This window comes from Macrobrachium rosenbergii, chromosome 12 (assembly GCF_040412425.1).
Source record: "Macrobrachium rosenbergii isolate ZJJX-2024 chromosome 12, ASM4041242v1, whole genome shotgun sequence".
Classification (NCBI taxonomy): Eukaryota; Metazoa; Arthropoda; class Malacostraca; order Decapoda; family Palaemonidae; genus Macrobrachium; species Macrobrachium rosenbergii.
The window spans coordinates 116,842,867-116,857,357 of NC_089752.1; the positions used below are offsets into that span (position 1 = coordinate 116,842,867).

Here is a 14,491-nt window from a genome sequence, read left to right on the forward strand (position 1 = left end):
ATAAGATCAACTGATATGAATGACTTTTATAATTATTTTCGAAAGCGTTCAAAGGAGAACGTGAGAACACGAATGACCGATTTGAAAATATTTCGAAATCCATCATTCACAGTTTCGTGACTGACATACCACCATTCCGCTGTTTAACACGGTCAGTTTGCCAACGCCATATTTTTGGCATTGACACTTCAGGGGCCTGGTGCCCGAAATGTGTATGGCTTCAGTCTCACACAGGAACTCTCGGTGAGAACTTCATCGCAATGTGACAGTCATACAATAGATGGAATTTTAGTGACGTCGTTGAAATATACAGTCAACAGTGTCTGTGGAAAGTTAAATGAGGGAAGAACTGTCGCGCACGATGCGTTTTTAGAGGAACGGAAAGAGAAGGAAAATTCGGACACGAGAGAGAAAGAGAGAGACCGCGGAAAGAAAAATAAACGACTTGAGAAACTCGTGCTGAAATGAACTGGAAAAAGAGGAACCGCCATTAATTCAAGCCCTGTGCCTATTCACATTCCATGATGGATGTATTCTGACCTGCTGCATTTGCAAAGGACCAAGAGCTTACTAGTATCTGTTTCTATTATAGATAAGGTCAGTAACACGTAATTTGTCCATTAAATTATTATTTTCTTAATATTGTAGGATCTTTCCTAGATATTGGCCCCCAGGGATTTTCGGGTGTCGTTATCTAGGATCTAATATTTCTTGGGGGTCATTATTTTTGTGATATTTAGTCTTATATTTTTACGTTCATCCCCAACGGGCTTGTACTAAACACGCCGTAAAGGTGGATACATAACGGGTTAAAACCTGTGTGGGTCACTATCTAGGAAAGATCCATATTGTATAAAGTTTAGAAAGCCGTATTCAAAGAAACATTTAAACTTATAACATTGAGCAACATTAGTGTAATCAGTGGCGCCATAACAGTAGGCCAGTATAGACTTTAATGAGGCGCTGGTGATCTGCACAAGATTAGCTCTCAACTTGGTAACACGCCGAGCTAACTTACATTGCTCTGAGCTGTCGTATTAAAGAGACGAAAAAACTATATCTTTTGATTTTTCAATTCGTTACTTACGTAAGTTGCAGTAGCAGCAAGCTCCTAGCTCCTGAAGTCAACTCTTCCAGAGAAATGTCTTTGTCCTGTGTATGCAAAGTCTGAGCAAGACTCACAGAGGGTCAATAACAGAGTGGCGACCTCTCTTTCTTCCCGTTTAATTACGATAAAGGATATGTTATTCCATTACAGGTTAAGTTAATCATTATCGTGCAGTATGCTTCAAAATATTCTGAGGCATATCGTAGTTGAAGTAAGGAATTGTGTATTGTTTCTGTATATCCAAATGTTAGAAAGCGTCTTTTAAACAAACCAGCGTCGGAAAAAAGCTAGGAAAGTAATTTATTTCTGTTCTAAGACTTCTAAACGGTACTTGAAATTGCTGAATAATGACAGCCATGAGAAAGTAATTTTGAGATTCTGAATAAGACTGTTCTTAAAAGAAGAAGAAAAAAAAACCTGTATCAATAAGCATAGGTCTAGCATTTGATTGGCCAAGATTCTTTTCCTAGTTACCATCCTTATTGGCTGTTTTTCCTTGGCATAAACTGACAACTTTTATCATGAAGAAATTGTTTTTATATTCGAAAAATAAGGCTTAAATGATACAGCAACTTACCAATAGGGCATAGGTCTACCAAAGGCTTCCATACTTCATTTTCTTGCTGTTACCAATCTGAGATATTTCATTTGAGGACGACAAATGAAACTAGGATTTGTTACACATCAAAAATACTGCCATGTTGACTTTGAATCTAATAATAAAAGTTGTTTTCTACGTATTGGTGTGACGCTGAAGCATCGGAATTCCGTTGAGAAACCACGTTTGGCGATTTGCATTTTGTTAAAAAAAAACTCAGTAACTGCATCTGCATGTCTAAAACTGACAGATTGATGGCACAGACAGTATCCTACAGGGTTACATACTGCAGATAATTCTTAATGACTGACAAAATACAGGTGTCCATATGCACCACTAACCTGTTGACACAAGTGTAATACCAGTAGGCCTACTTACTACTAAACATTTTTAATATCAAGCTAGATCTTCCTTACGTTACATTATGTGGCATATAAGATATTAATGATATTCTGACATCAAAATATAAATTGCAAGTGCATCCATGTGCCACAATAATATGCTGAAAATATAAGACATGTGAAAAGAGAAAATGTATCTGCTGTTAACAAAACGCATACCTGAGTAGCACAAAATTATGGGTAAATAAATTTCGTTGTACTTTGTTTATCTGTGGAAATGTTATTCCATTTTCTCGTGAAGAATTCCTCTACCCACTCTGGCAATTATAAGATGCGCATTACTGAGTTAAGGAACGAGCAAAAATTGCAATTGCACTTTCAATTTGTGTTATTCCCTTGTTTGTCGAGAGCGCTGCAAGGCTCTGCAGCGCCGCCCTGGATTCCAGGTTATCCTAACTAGATTTCCAGGATCCTGGAAATCTAGTTATTTGGAAGATGCATTGAACTCTCTTAAAATCTAGTTAACCCAATGATTGGGAAAACTAAAGAATATTAGGAATCAAACTGACATACATCATTCTAATTGATACTGTCAGTATGTTTAATTTAACGTAAATTAATTTGTTTTGAATAAGCCACTTTGGCAGTAATTATTCTTTTGGAACGTAATGACCCTGTTTCCTCCTCCCCGACATTTCTGACTTGTTGTTTAGTTTTAATTACAATGAGCTTGTTTTATTTTCACGTGTGGTTTTGGCTTCTCGTCCGGACCTGTATTCGGCGCTGTTTCTCGAGGACTGAGAGAGTTGTTTTCTGGACCTTTAGCATTGTGTGGGCCTGCCTTATTCTTGATTGATTTTGAACTATCTCTGGATTACGATACCTGCCTTTCATCAGTTGCTGCTGCTTTGGGAGATTGATTTATTCTTCAGTCTACGCCCTTGGTCCAGTAACACTGCCAAGGGGACCTCTCTGCCAACTGGTAAGGTGTGATTGCCTGTCGGACGGCCGTGTCCGTTGATCGTCTTGCGACGTTAAAGTGATTCTATCTTCTGTCTACGCCCTTGGTTCAGTAATACTGCCTAGGGACCTCTCTTACGTTGGTAAGGTCTCGAGTATATATATTATGCCCCTCGACCCGTGATTTGAAGGCTGCGTTTGCCTCTTCTACTTTTTTCAGCTCACTTAAGGGAAGCAGTTTTTTTTTATAAACATTTAGTCTGTATTAAGTTAGGTTATTCTGTCTTTTCGACATCCTATTACTTTCAGGGCCCTCTCTTTAAAGTGTAATTGTATAGCCTATCTTAATTTGGTGTAAGAGTGTTTATTATTCGATGTTTTCAGTGTGTGGTTGATTTTTGTGTTCATTTAATGTATTTTGTAAGAGGCTCAGTGGTCATTTCTTTCTAAAAAGTTTGTATTAAATATTAAGGTTGTATTTTCAGCTTTTACTTATCCTCCTTGATTCCATCTCTGTACACTCTGTTGCGGCCATTCCACCTATTGTGGACTTGGTCGTTAGTGACTTTATTTGTATTTTAAGAGACTTGTGTATGTTTGATGGGCGTGGGCCCATAACATTTGGCGACCTTGCCAGGATTTGTCGGATCCTGTAGTCACTTGAGTGTATAGAGTGGATTCTTGGGGTGTTTTGCAGCATAGTAATACCTTCTCTCCTATATTCTTGTGTTGATCGGTGTTTATAATTTTTTTTTTTTCTTGACCGTGGTAGGATATTTGTGTGGTTATTGGTGTTCAGTGTATTGGTTTGTTTCTGGGTATATTTTGTGAGATACATTTATATATTTACTTGTGTGTAATTAATTTACTATGGCTGATTTGAATATCCCGGAGCTCTTGAGTGGAGAGGGGTGGCAGGACAGGTTGGCAGAATTGAATAAGCCTGATTTAGAGAGTGTAGCAGAATTTGTTGAAATTGAAAATCCTGGGTCTGTTAGGAAGGGCTTGTTGCTGCTTAATGTTTATGAAAAGGTTAAGGTGATGAAGGCAGACGGTAAACCAGAGACTAGGCAGGTGGAGGAAGCGGTGTCAGTAGAAATTTTAGATAGGCAGATTCAGTTGAAAAGAATGGAAATAGATCTCCAAAGGTTGAAGGCTGAGGAGAGAGAGAGAGAGAGGCAGCACGAACTTGCTATGCAAGCATTGAGTAATAGGGGTTCTTCTTCTTCCCAACATAATGTGTCTGCAATGCCTTGTATTAATCTAACTGAAGCTCTAAAGTTAGTCCCAAATTTTCAGGAAGTTAACGTGGCAGAGTTTTTTGTTTCTTTTGAGAGAATAGCTTCAAGGTTGGAATGGCCAAAAGAGTATTGGACCACTCTTATTCAGAGTAAATTGTTAGGTAAGGCCCAGAAAGTTTACGTTACCTTGGACGAAGATCTGTCTTCAGATTATGATTCTGTAAAGGCCATAGTTTTGAAGGCTTACGAGTTGGTACCGGAAGCTTACCGACAACGCTTCCGTAATTTACAGAAGGAAAGAGGGCAGACTTTTGTAGAGTTCGCCAGGGCTAAAGAGCAATTTGCTGGCGACTGGTTAAAGTCTAAGGAGGTGACAGACTTTGAGAAATTAAAAGAATTGATTTTGGTTGAGGAGTTTAAAAGGTCCGTGCCTAATGAGGTGAAGGTACACCTCGAAGAGTTAAAATTAGAAACTTTACAGGAGGTGGCAATTGCAAGTGATGAGTACCTCCTCTCTCATAAAAATGTGATAGGGGAAGTACCCAGAAATGAGAAATCTGGTTGGGTGAGAGTTAACAGGAATAGTAATCAGAACAGGTATAATAGGCCTAATGTTAATTATGGTTCTCGTACTACTCCTGTTAACAGCTATAATAGGCAGACCACAGATAACCCGGAGAAGTTGAAAACTTTGACTTGTTTCTTCTGTCATAAGAAGGGACACGTCAAGAGCATGTGTTATGCATTTAAAAGGTCACAAAGGACCGAAAGACGTCCGGTAATGGCCATTCGTAGGAATGAGAACGAGTCAGTGGCTGAGAACTCTAATAATCAGTGACTAGGCAATAAGTCACTGGCTCCTTTTCAGAAATTTTTGTCTGATGGTTTTGTTCGCTCTGGGAATTCGACTGAGCAAAGAAAGGTTAAAATTTTGCGTGACACTGGGGCTGCTCAGTCTTTAATTCTCAGAGAATCCTTACCTATTGATTGGGAATGTTCAAATAAGGAATATGTTTTGTTAAGTGGTTTTCCAGATACGGTCAGGTCTTACCCGGTTGAGAGTTTTTATTTATCATGCCCGTCTTTTTCAGGTTATTTAAAACTGGCCATTATTGATAAATTTCCTATTAAAGATGTGGATTTGGTGTTAGGGAATGATGTCGCCTAATAAATAAAACTTTCCCTATTGTATTAAGTTCCGGTAATGAAATATCTGTAGTCACTCGATCGAAGGCTAGTAGTGTTGACTCGGCCGAGTCGGTAGTTGATGTTGATTTGAGTAGTTTAGATCGTAGTGATAGCTTAGTTATAGATAGTGGTGTGTTGGATAATAAACTTAATTGGACTACTAAGGAACTTATTACAGCTCAGAAAGCAGATTTTAAAGACCTGCCAGTTGAGTCTGGCGAAATTACTGATTTGACTGTCCCTCGATTTAAGATAATTAATAATATTCTGTATAGAATAAGTAGACCTTTGATGCCATTAATACAGGTTGCGAAATTGTTAAACAGATTGTGGTTCCTTTTGTTTATCGAAAGGAGTTAATGACATTGGCTCATGAAAATGGTTTGGCTGGTCATTTTGGTGTTTTTAAAACCACTCGTAAATTGTGTGAAAATTATTTTTGGCCTAAGATGAAAGATGATGTTAAAAAATTTGTAAATAGTTGTGATGCATGTCAAAAGGTCAGGAAGCCTAATCAACCAATTCCAAAGGCACCATTACATCCTATTCCTGTTGTTTCTGAACCGTTCAGAGAGGTAATTATTGACGTGGTTGGTCCTCTGCCGAAAACTCGTAGTGGCAATCAGTATATTTTAACAATTATGGATAGGATGTCTCGATATCCTGAGGCAATACCACTACGAAATGTAAAATCTGTTAAAATTGTTGAAGTATTAATTGAATTTTTCACCAGGTTCGGAATGCCCAAAGTAATTCAGTCCGATTGTGGGTCTAATTTTCTGAGTAAATTATTTAGGAGAAGATGGCTGAATTAAAAATTAATCATGTGACTTCTTCTCCGTACCATCCTGAAAGTCAAGGTGTTTTGGAACGATTTCATCAAACCATGAAGTCTATGATAAAAAGTATTGTTTGGTTAATGGTTCTGAATGGGATAAGGAACTACCTTATTTATTATTTGCATTTCGGTCAGTGCCGAGTCAGTCTTTAGGATTTTCACCTTTCAGCCTTATTTTTGGTCATTGTGTGCGTGGTCCATTGGATGTGGTTCGTGAATCTTGGGAGGGGGACGCCCTGATATGAATTTATTAGATTATGTTAGTAATTTGGGTGATAAATTAACGAAGGCTTGGAAGTTTGCTGGTGAAAATTTATTGTGTAGCCAAAAGAAAATGAAATACTTTTTTTGACCGAAAGACTAAGGAGCGTAATTTTGTAGTGGGTGATAATGTTTTGGTATTGCTTCCCATTCCAGGAAACCCTTTAAAAGCTTCATTTTCAGGACCGTGGAAAATTTTAAAGAAAGTAAGTGATGTTAATTATTTAGTTGAAACTCCTGAAAGGAGGAGACCCTACCAGTTATGTCACATAAATATGTTAAAGGCTTATAAAGGTCGTGACAAAGTTATTCCCGTGGCATTAGTTGGTGATACTACAAAGTGTAACGGTATTAATTCTTTTTCTTTTCCAGACGTGAGTAATTTTGATGATGATTGTTTTGATGGTGCCGAATGGCCTAATGATAATGAACATTCTTTAGAAAATTTTTCAGAAATGGTTTCACATTTGAATTTAGTAGAACAGGGATCTTTGAAAAAGTTAGTTTTTAGTTATAAGGATTTATTTTCGGATGTTCCAGGACAGACCACTGTCCTTGAACACGATGTGGATGTGGGTAACGCAACTCCGGTAAAACAATCCCCTTACAGGTTAAATCCATTTAAAAATGATGTTGTGGATAAAGAGGTTGATTATATGTTACGACACGGGCTGATCGAACCCAGCAACAGTCCGTGGTCTTCACCTGTTGTTTTGGTAAAGAAACAGGATGGTCAATTCAGGCTTTGTTTTGATTACCGCAAAGTCAACGAGGTCACAAAGCCTGATAGTTATCCTTTACCCAGGATAGAGGACTGTATTGACAGGATAGGGAATTCAAAATATATAACTAAATTTGATTTGTTAAAGGGGTATTGGCAAGTTCCGCTGTCCAAACGGGCACGGGATTTGTCAGCGTTTGTAACGCAGCGCGGACTCTACCAATGTAAAGTAATGCCTTTTGGGATGAAGAATGCCGCTGCAACCTTTCAAAGGTTAATGAATACTTTGGTCCAAGGTTTAGAGGGTGTGTTGTTTATATTGATGATATTGTAATTTATAGTGATGACTGGGACACCCATCTTAAACGTATTAAGGCTTTATTTCAGGTACTTAGGAAAGCTGGTTTGGTTATAAACCTAAAAGAGTGAGTTTGCCAAAGCAAAGGTTGTATATTTGGGTCACGAAGTAGGATTTGGGAAAGTGGCTCCGAAACAGGCAAACGTAGACTCTATTAGACATATTGAAATACCGAAGTGTCGCAGGGATGTCAGAAAGTTCCTTGGTTTAGTAGGGTATTACCGTAGATTTGTTAAGAATTTTTCTGATATCGCTGAGCCCCTGACTAATTTATTACGTAAGAATGTGACTTTTGTATGGACTAATGATGCCCAAAATGCCTTTGAAAAGTTAAAGCAGGTCCTAATGAATTTCCCTATTTTGAAAGCTCCTGATTTTGACGTTCCTTTTTCGCTTGCTACTGATGCCAGTGATGTTGGGGTTGGAGCAGTTTTGTTGCAGGAAGATGCTCATGGAGTATCTCATCCTGTTGCCTATTTCTCCAAAAAGTTATCCCCGGCACAACGGAAATACTCGACTGTAGAGAAAGAGACTTTGGGATTAATTTTAGCTGTTAATCATTTTCAGGTATATTTATCCTCTACAGGGACTCCGATTAAAATATTAACGGATCATAATCCGTTGGTTTTCTTGAACAGGTTTAGGAATAAAAATCAACGGTTGATGCGTTGGAGCCTCCTGCTCCAGGAATGGAATTTTAGCTTTTCACACATTCCAGGCAAAAGTAATGTTGTCGCTGATGCGCTGTCACGCATCAGTGACTGATCGATGGGTTGATTTGAGAAAAACCTTTTTGTTCTTCGTAAAGTTTTGTATATACTTATATTAATTGATTTGATTAATCCTATAAATTTATTGAATGTACAGGTTTCCAGGTGTGTTGTAATAATGTTGTGTCAGGTGTTTTTGTTTATGAAATAATTTAGGATTAAGTACTTAAGATTAAGATGTTAAATATCGTGATTTACAGGTTTTTCTTCGGTGTCGTCTTTGATTAAGAGTGGTTAAAGGGTACTTTTGATTTCTGTTTATTTTAGTATGTGTTATTGGTGGAGGCTAATTTTAAGGTGTTACCATTGTCTTGTGTATGTCCAGGTTAATTTTAAGGTGTTACCATTGTCTTGTGTATGTCCAGGTTAATTTTAAGGTGTTACCATTGTCTTGTATATGTCCATTAATGATGTGTGTATTTAAGGCCCAAACCCGTTTAGTGTGAGGACGCTCTCTGAAGTGTAGAGGCACTAAAACTGAGTGAAGTGAAGTGAAAAGACGCTCTTTGAAACTCAGTGAGTTGCAAAAACAAATAGTGTTGAGTAAGGACGCTCTCTGGAGTGAAAAGAGGCATTATTGGAAAGTGTTGTGAAGGGCCACAATATTGAGTGTGTTGTAAAATCATGGATATGTGAACGGTGTGTTACGTTTTTTCTTATTTTTGGTGATTGATGGTTAGTTTTTATGAATCATTAATCATATACTGTTATGTCCCTGTTCTTTATTTGTGCCAGTGGTCCACATTAATTCTTTCTTTACAAAGCTTAGATAGGTCACGGGCTCACGGGTCTGTAGCACTACACAGCCGTTTTTTAGGCGCTACAGGCTGGTGTATGAGTGGTGACCTAGACTAAGTTAAGGTTAATTTATTAAGGTTTTGGTCCTTATTTGTGTTTTACTGATATTTGTGTTTTCAGAATAATTTAGCCAGGTCACGGGCTCGCGGGTCTGTAGCACGGCCGTTTTTTAGGCGCTACAGGCTGGTGTATGAGTGGTGACCTTGGTTGCGGTAACACTAGCCCCATTGTGGTCGATTTATAGTTTTGGTTGTTGGTTAGCTAGGTTTAGTCTAATAATAGGTTAGTCTTGTTAATATTGCTGTTCTGCTGACCTGTGCCCACCGCTCCACTTGTGAGTTCATGGGGATATTACCATATTTCTTCATATGTTGATACTGATGTTATTTTTGGCGTGGTCACTGTAAATTATTTACTTGTATTAGTTTTAAGTCATAATATTAAGGTTAAGATTTGGTATCTATTGACTATTGAAAGTGGTACAAAATTTTTGCCACTAATCTATTTTTGGCCGGCAATGTGATATAGTATTTTCAATCACTTTTGAGTTTTGTCATTGGACTTGAATTTTTTCTTATTGTCCCTGTTTTATTTCATATAGATTGAATTGCTATGTTTGTTTTTGATATTAGCATTTTTATATATTTCTTTGAATTTTGAGTTAAGTTCAATACTTTGTAGAAAAATTTTCTTGTGGAAAATTTTTTTTTTGTTGGGTGAGGAGGTGTCAGTATGTTTAATTTAACGTAAATTAATTTGTTTTGAATAAGCCACTTTGGCAGTAATTATTCTTTTGGAACGTAATGACCCTGTTTCCTCCTCCCCGACATTTCTGACTTGTTGTTTAGTTTTAATTACAATGAGCTTGTTTTATTTTCACGTGTGGTTTTGGCTTCTCGTCCGGACCTGTATTCGGCGCTGTTTCTCGAGGACTGAGAGAGTTGTTTTCTGGACCTTTAGCATTGTGTGGGCCTGCCTTATTCTTGATTGATTTTGAACTATCTCTGGATTACGATACCTGCCTTTCATCAGTTGCTGCTGCTTTGGGAGATTGATTTATTCTTCAGTCTACGCCCTTGGTCCAGTAACACTGCCAAGGGACCTCTCTGCCAACTGGTAAGGTGTGATTGCCTGTCGGACGGCCGTGTCCGTTGATCGTCTTGCGACGTTAAAGTGATTCTATCTTCTGTCTACGCCCTTGGTTCAGTAATACTGCCTAGGGGACCTCTCTTACGTTTGGTAAGGTCTCGAGTATATATATTATGCCCCTCGACCCGTGATTTGAAGGCTGCGTTTGCCTCTTCTACTTTTTTCAGCTCACTTAAGGGAAGCAGTTTTTTTTTATAAACATTTAGTCTGTATTAAGTTAGGTTATTCTGTCTTTTCGACATCCTATTACTTTCAGGGCCCTCTCTTTAAAGTGTAATTGTATAGCCTATCTTAATTTGGTGTAAGAGTGTTTATTATTCGATGTTTTCAGTGTGTGGTTGATTTTTGTGTTCATTTAATGTATTTTGTAAGAGGCTCAGTGGTCATTTCTTTCTAAAAAGTTTGTATTAAATATTAAGGTTGTATTTTCAGCTTTTACTTATCCTCCTTGATTCCATCTCTGTACACTCTGTTGCGGCCATTCCACCTATTGTGGACTTGGTCGTTAGTGACTTTATTTGTATTTTAAGAGACTTGTGTATGTTTGATGGGCGTGGGCCCATAACAATACTCATATGTTGAAAAAATGGGCTAAATTTTCATATGAAATACCAACTTAACGGTAAGTTTGGACATTGCTAGAAACTGAAGATTATTTCCTACAGTCTGAAACTGAAAAACTGCTGCGTGAGATCTTTAGGCGGATGTTGTTTTTCTCATGATAATTATGTGTACACTAGTTTGAACATTCTTATAAGTACTAGTAGAACATTCACATCATGCTTGCGTTGGTATATTCTGCGAATGATCGTTCATTTTTCCCATTCAATACCATTTTTGTTTTACAAAACGTTAGTCTCATGGCTTGAGTGTCCCTCCATTATAGTTATTTCTCTTTTTATGTTTACTATATTTTATTCTGTGAGCAGACACTGGAACTAACTAATAGAATATATATAATAATTTATCGGCCTAGGTTCAATGGCTGACCCGCTTGTTTTCTTAAATTTTCAGTAACCTAAATGGCTGTTCCGTTAGGAAGGTAGACAAATCAGTACGTGTTTAATGTGTTTAATTTCTATTCATAAAAGCTTCATCGCAAAAGAACCGCGCGTGGGACTTTGAAAGTGGGGGTATGGGTTGACAGCAAGAATGGCGAAATCTTCTTCTTCTTTTAACGTGCTTTTATTCCCATTTTTGTATGGGGTATATACAGCAATATATAATGTCTCGTAATGTGTTCGGCGCTTCGGTAAAGCCTTTGAAAATTCATTATTCCTAGAATAAATATTTACATTAAGTAATGTCCACCCATCATCCCCAGTAGTACTTCATCTACTGCCTCGCGTCCATATTGAAATTTCAAGAATTATTTAAAACGTGAGGAACATCCGGTTTAGTCCACCCTCGCATTTGCGTTCGGTCAAAGAAAACGTGAACTAAATCATTGATAGAAAACGACGTTATACAGATCCGTTGTCATTGGAACATGTCATTGTCTTGAATCATCCACAGAGATGGCAGATAATGCAAGAAGTATAGAGACGGCATTGCAATAAAAAAATATGCCAAGAGTTCATCTCAAGTTGGTTTGGAAAGCGAACAAAATATGGGAGGTATAAAACTGCAGTGACTACCACCGCGCATCTGGAGTTTGTAAACTACCAATTTACGTTTAAAATGGGCGCCACTTGGGGATGTACGTGAAAAATAAGCAAAAAATGGCAAATACCATAAACATAAACACAAGACACAAGCATAAACCAAAACATGAACAAAATTCAATAAATATTTCGGTCGGCGGGAACCGGGCCGCGGTAGAAGTCTTCGGTTTTACCATAAGGGGAATTTCAACTTGGCGAACCTGCCCTTAGTAGAAAGTTATACTAATTTGTAATTGTGCACCGCCCTTAGTGGTCACAATGGGAGATGGGGCAGTGAGACTAAGGGTAGTGAGGTCAGTGAGATAAATGTATAAAAATAATTCCGGTGTGATGTAGGAATATTGCTAAATTTTAAGGTTTCCTGAACCAAAATTATTATTCAGGAGAGATGTATTTATATTACAAACGGGATATGAACGTGACGCTTATCTAGCGGGGAATCCTGAACTTTGTGCGTGTGTATAGTCAGATATCTCATGAACAAATGGAGAGAATTTAATGAAACTTACCATAGATATTTATTAGGAAACCTTCTTGGAAATGGTTAACCTTTGGCAAAAACAAAATGGCCCAAAGTTGAAATAGTGTCCATTCACCTCAATTCTAAGTCAGTTTACCCCAGAATTGATAAGTTTTAGAGGTCACCTAATCAGTAACTGTCAAATTTCATCAAAATTTGTTTTACAATTCACGTTGACACAAGCAGTTTTATTCACTGCATTAAAAAAAACAGTACTACCTATTTAGTGCGTGGTATTCGTTCTCATGATTCAACATGGGAAAAATTGTTTTGTAAAGTAATTTTTTTCCCCGATATCTTATGTAACCGACTTGACTCTTCAGGAATACTGTTACTGTCAATATTGTTATTAATTAAAATGAGCTAACATGCAGGTAAAACAAGTGAATTTATGCGCACAAAAGAAGAAACGAGTCAAATAACCCTAGGCATTGTCGCACTGAGACTAGTTGACGAGCGTTGGCAAAATGTTATGTGAACCAGATTGGTTCTGTTATAACATTCTGGTCAACATATTCACTTGCACTTTATTTTCATTAACACTATTTTTACCAGCACTTTATTTTCACCTCAGTGCCATACGCAAGGACAGCGAGATAACTTCGGAAGGACAAGGAATTCGTTTTCATCATCTCTCTCTCTCTCTCTCTCTCTCTCTCTCTCTCTCTCTCTCTCTCTCTCTCTCTCTCTCTCTCTCTCACCTCCAAAATGGACTGCAAATCTCAGTTGCCTTCAAAATTCCTGAGGCTCGGCTGGAAAAGGTTAGTTGATTCTCCAACTGCAGTTTTTTTTCTTATCTTTTATGTGTGCGTTTATAATTCTACTAATGCACAGAACAATTTTGTATGTGATAAAGTTAATATATATATATATATATATATATATATATATATATATATATATATATATATATTTAAAATTAATGGCTCAATGGTTTGTTTGTCATTTTCATGTAATGCATGTCAGCCTACCACACACACACACACACACACAAACACATAAATATATATATACGAGAGAGAGAGAGAGAGAGAGAGAGAGAGAGAGAGAGAGAGAGAGAGAGAGAGAGAGAGAGAGAGAATCCCGTACAGGTATACAGGAAGATAGTTGAGAAGTTAAAAAGTGGCAAGAATAAATATAAAAAAATATAAATATAAATATATAAAAATATTTATATAAAAAAAAGGTTGATGGACTGAGTATCTTAAAGATCTGCTGAATCTAGAGGATGGGAAAACGGCAAACATGACTGACTCTGGAGTGAAAGATGTTAGTGTAAGTTTGAGAGGATTTGTCTAAGAAATGACGGTTGAGGACGTAAAGAGCGCAGCTGACAGGTTGAGGAATGGGGTAATGCCGCCAGTGTACCTCACGCATTGCACTGTAGGCATTACTTAAGGTTCTTCGCAGCGTGCCTTCGGCCACTAGCTGCAACCCTTTTCATTCCTTTTTATCATACCTACGTTCATATTCTCTTTCTTCCATCTTACTTTCCATATTCTCCTAATAATTGATTCATAGTGCAACTGCGAATTTTCCTCTTGTTACAACTTTCAAACCTCTTTACTGTCAATTTCCCTTTTAGCTCTGAATGGCCTCATCGCTCCCAGCGCTTACTTGGCATTGGCCTAAATTCCATACTCTACAAGGGTAAAGGTAACAGAGGCACCTGTAAGGGTTATCAGCCCCGTAAGACAGGCGACAGAAGGGTTGACAGGGAAGGAATGTGACTTCAAACAAAGGGTAAACGTGTGCCTATCTATAGGGCTTATTATGAAAGGTATGCGAGCGGTTTGAAAGTAGAGTTGTGTGTGGGTTACTAGGCCTAGAAAAACCTCACGACAGAATTGAAAGGGAATGTGGGAGGTGCTACTGTGTAGAAGGTAACTCGATGAGAGGAGTTTTAACTGTTTATTATAGAGGCATGTGCTAGAATAATATTGTGTGAAGGAGATGGATTGGTTTGGTGTAAAAGT

At 37.7% G+C, this 14,491-nt stretch overlaps 1 protein-coding gene across 2 annotated transcripts; it reads left to right on the forward strand.

Moving 5' to 3' along the window:
* Window positions 1-3,160: 3,160 nt before the first annotated feature.
* LOC136843946 (uncharacterized) lies at window positions 3,161-9,662 on the forward strand. Of its 2 annotated transcripts, none has more exons than XM_067112932.1 (2): window positions 3,161-8,681; window positions 8,722-9,662. In XM_067112932.1, exon 1 carries the CDS (start codon window positions 3,878-3,880, stop codon window positions 5,084-5,086), a length of 1,209 nt encoding a protein of 402 aa, XP_066969033.1. In that variant the 5' UTR covers window positions 3,161-3,877; the 3' UTR covers window positions 5,087-8,681; window positions 8,722-9,662. The 2 variants fall into 2 exon arrangements, with proteins under 2 accessions (XP_066969033.1, XP_066969034.1); XM_067112933.1 differs by having other exon boundaries at window positions 8,762-9,662.
* Window positions 9,663-14,491: the final 4,829 nt, after the last annotated feature.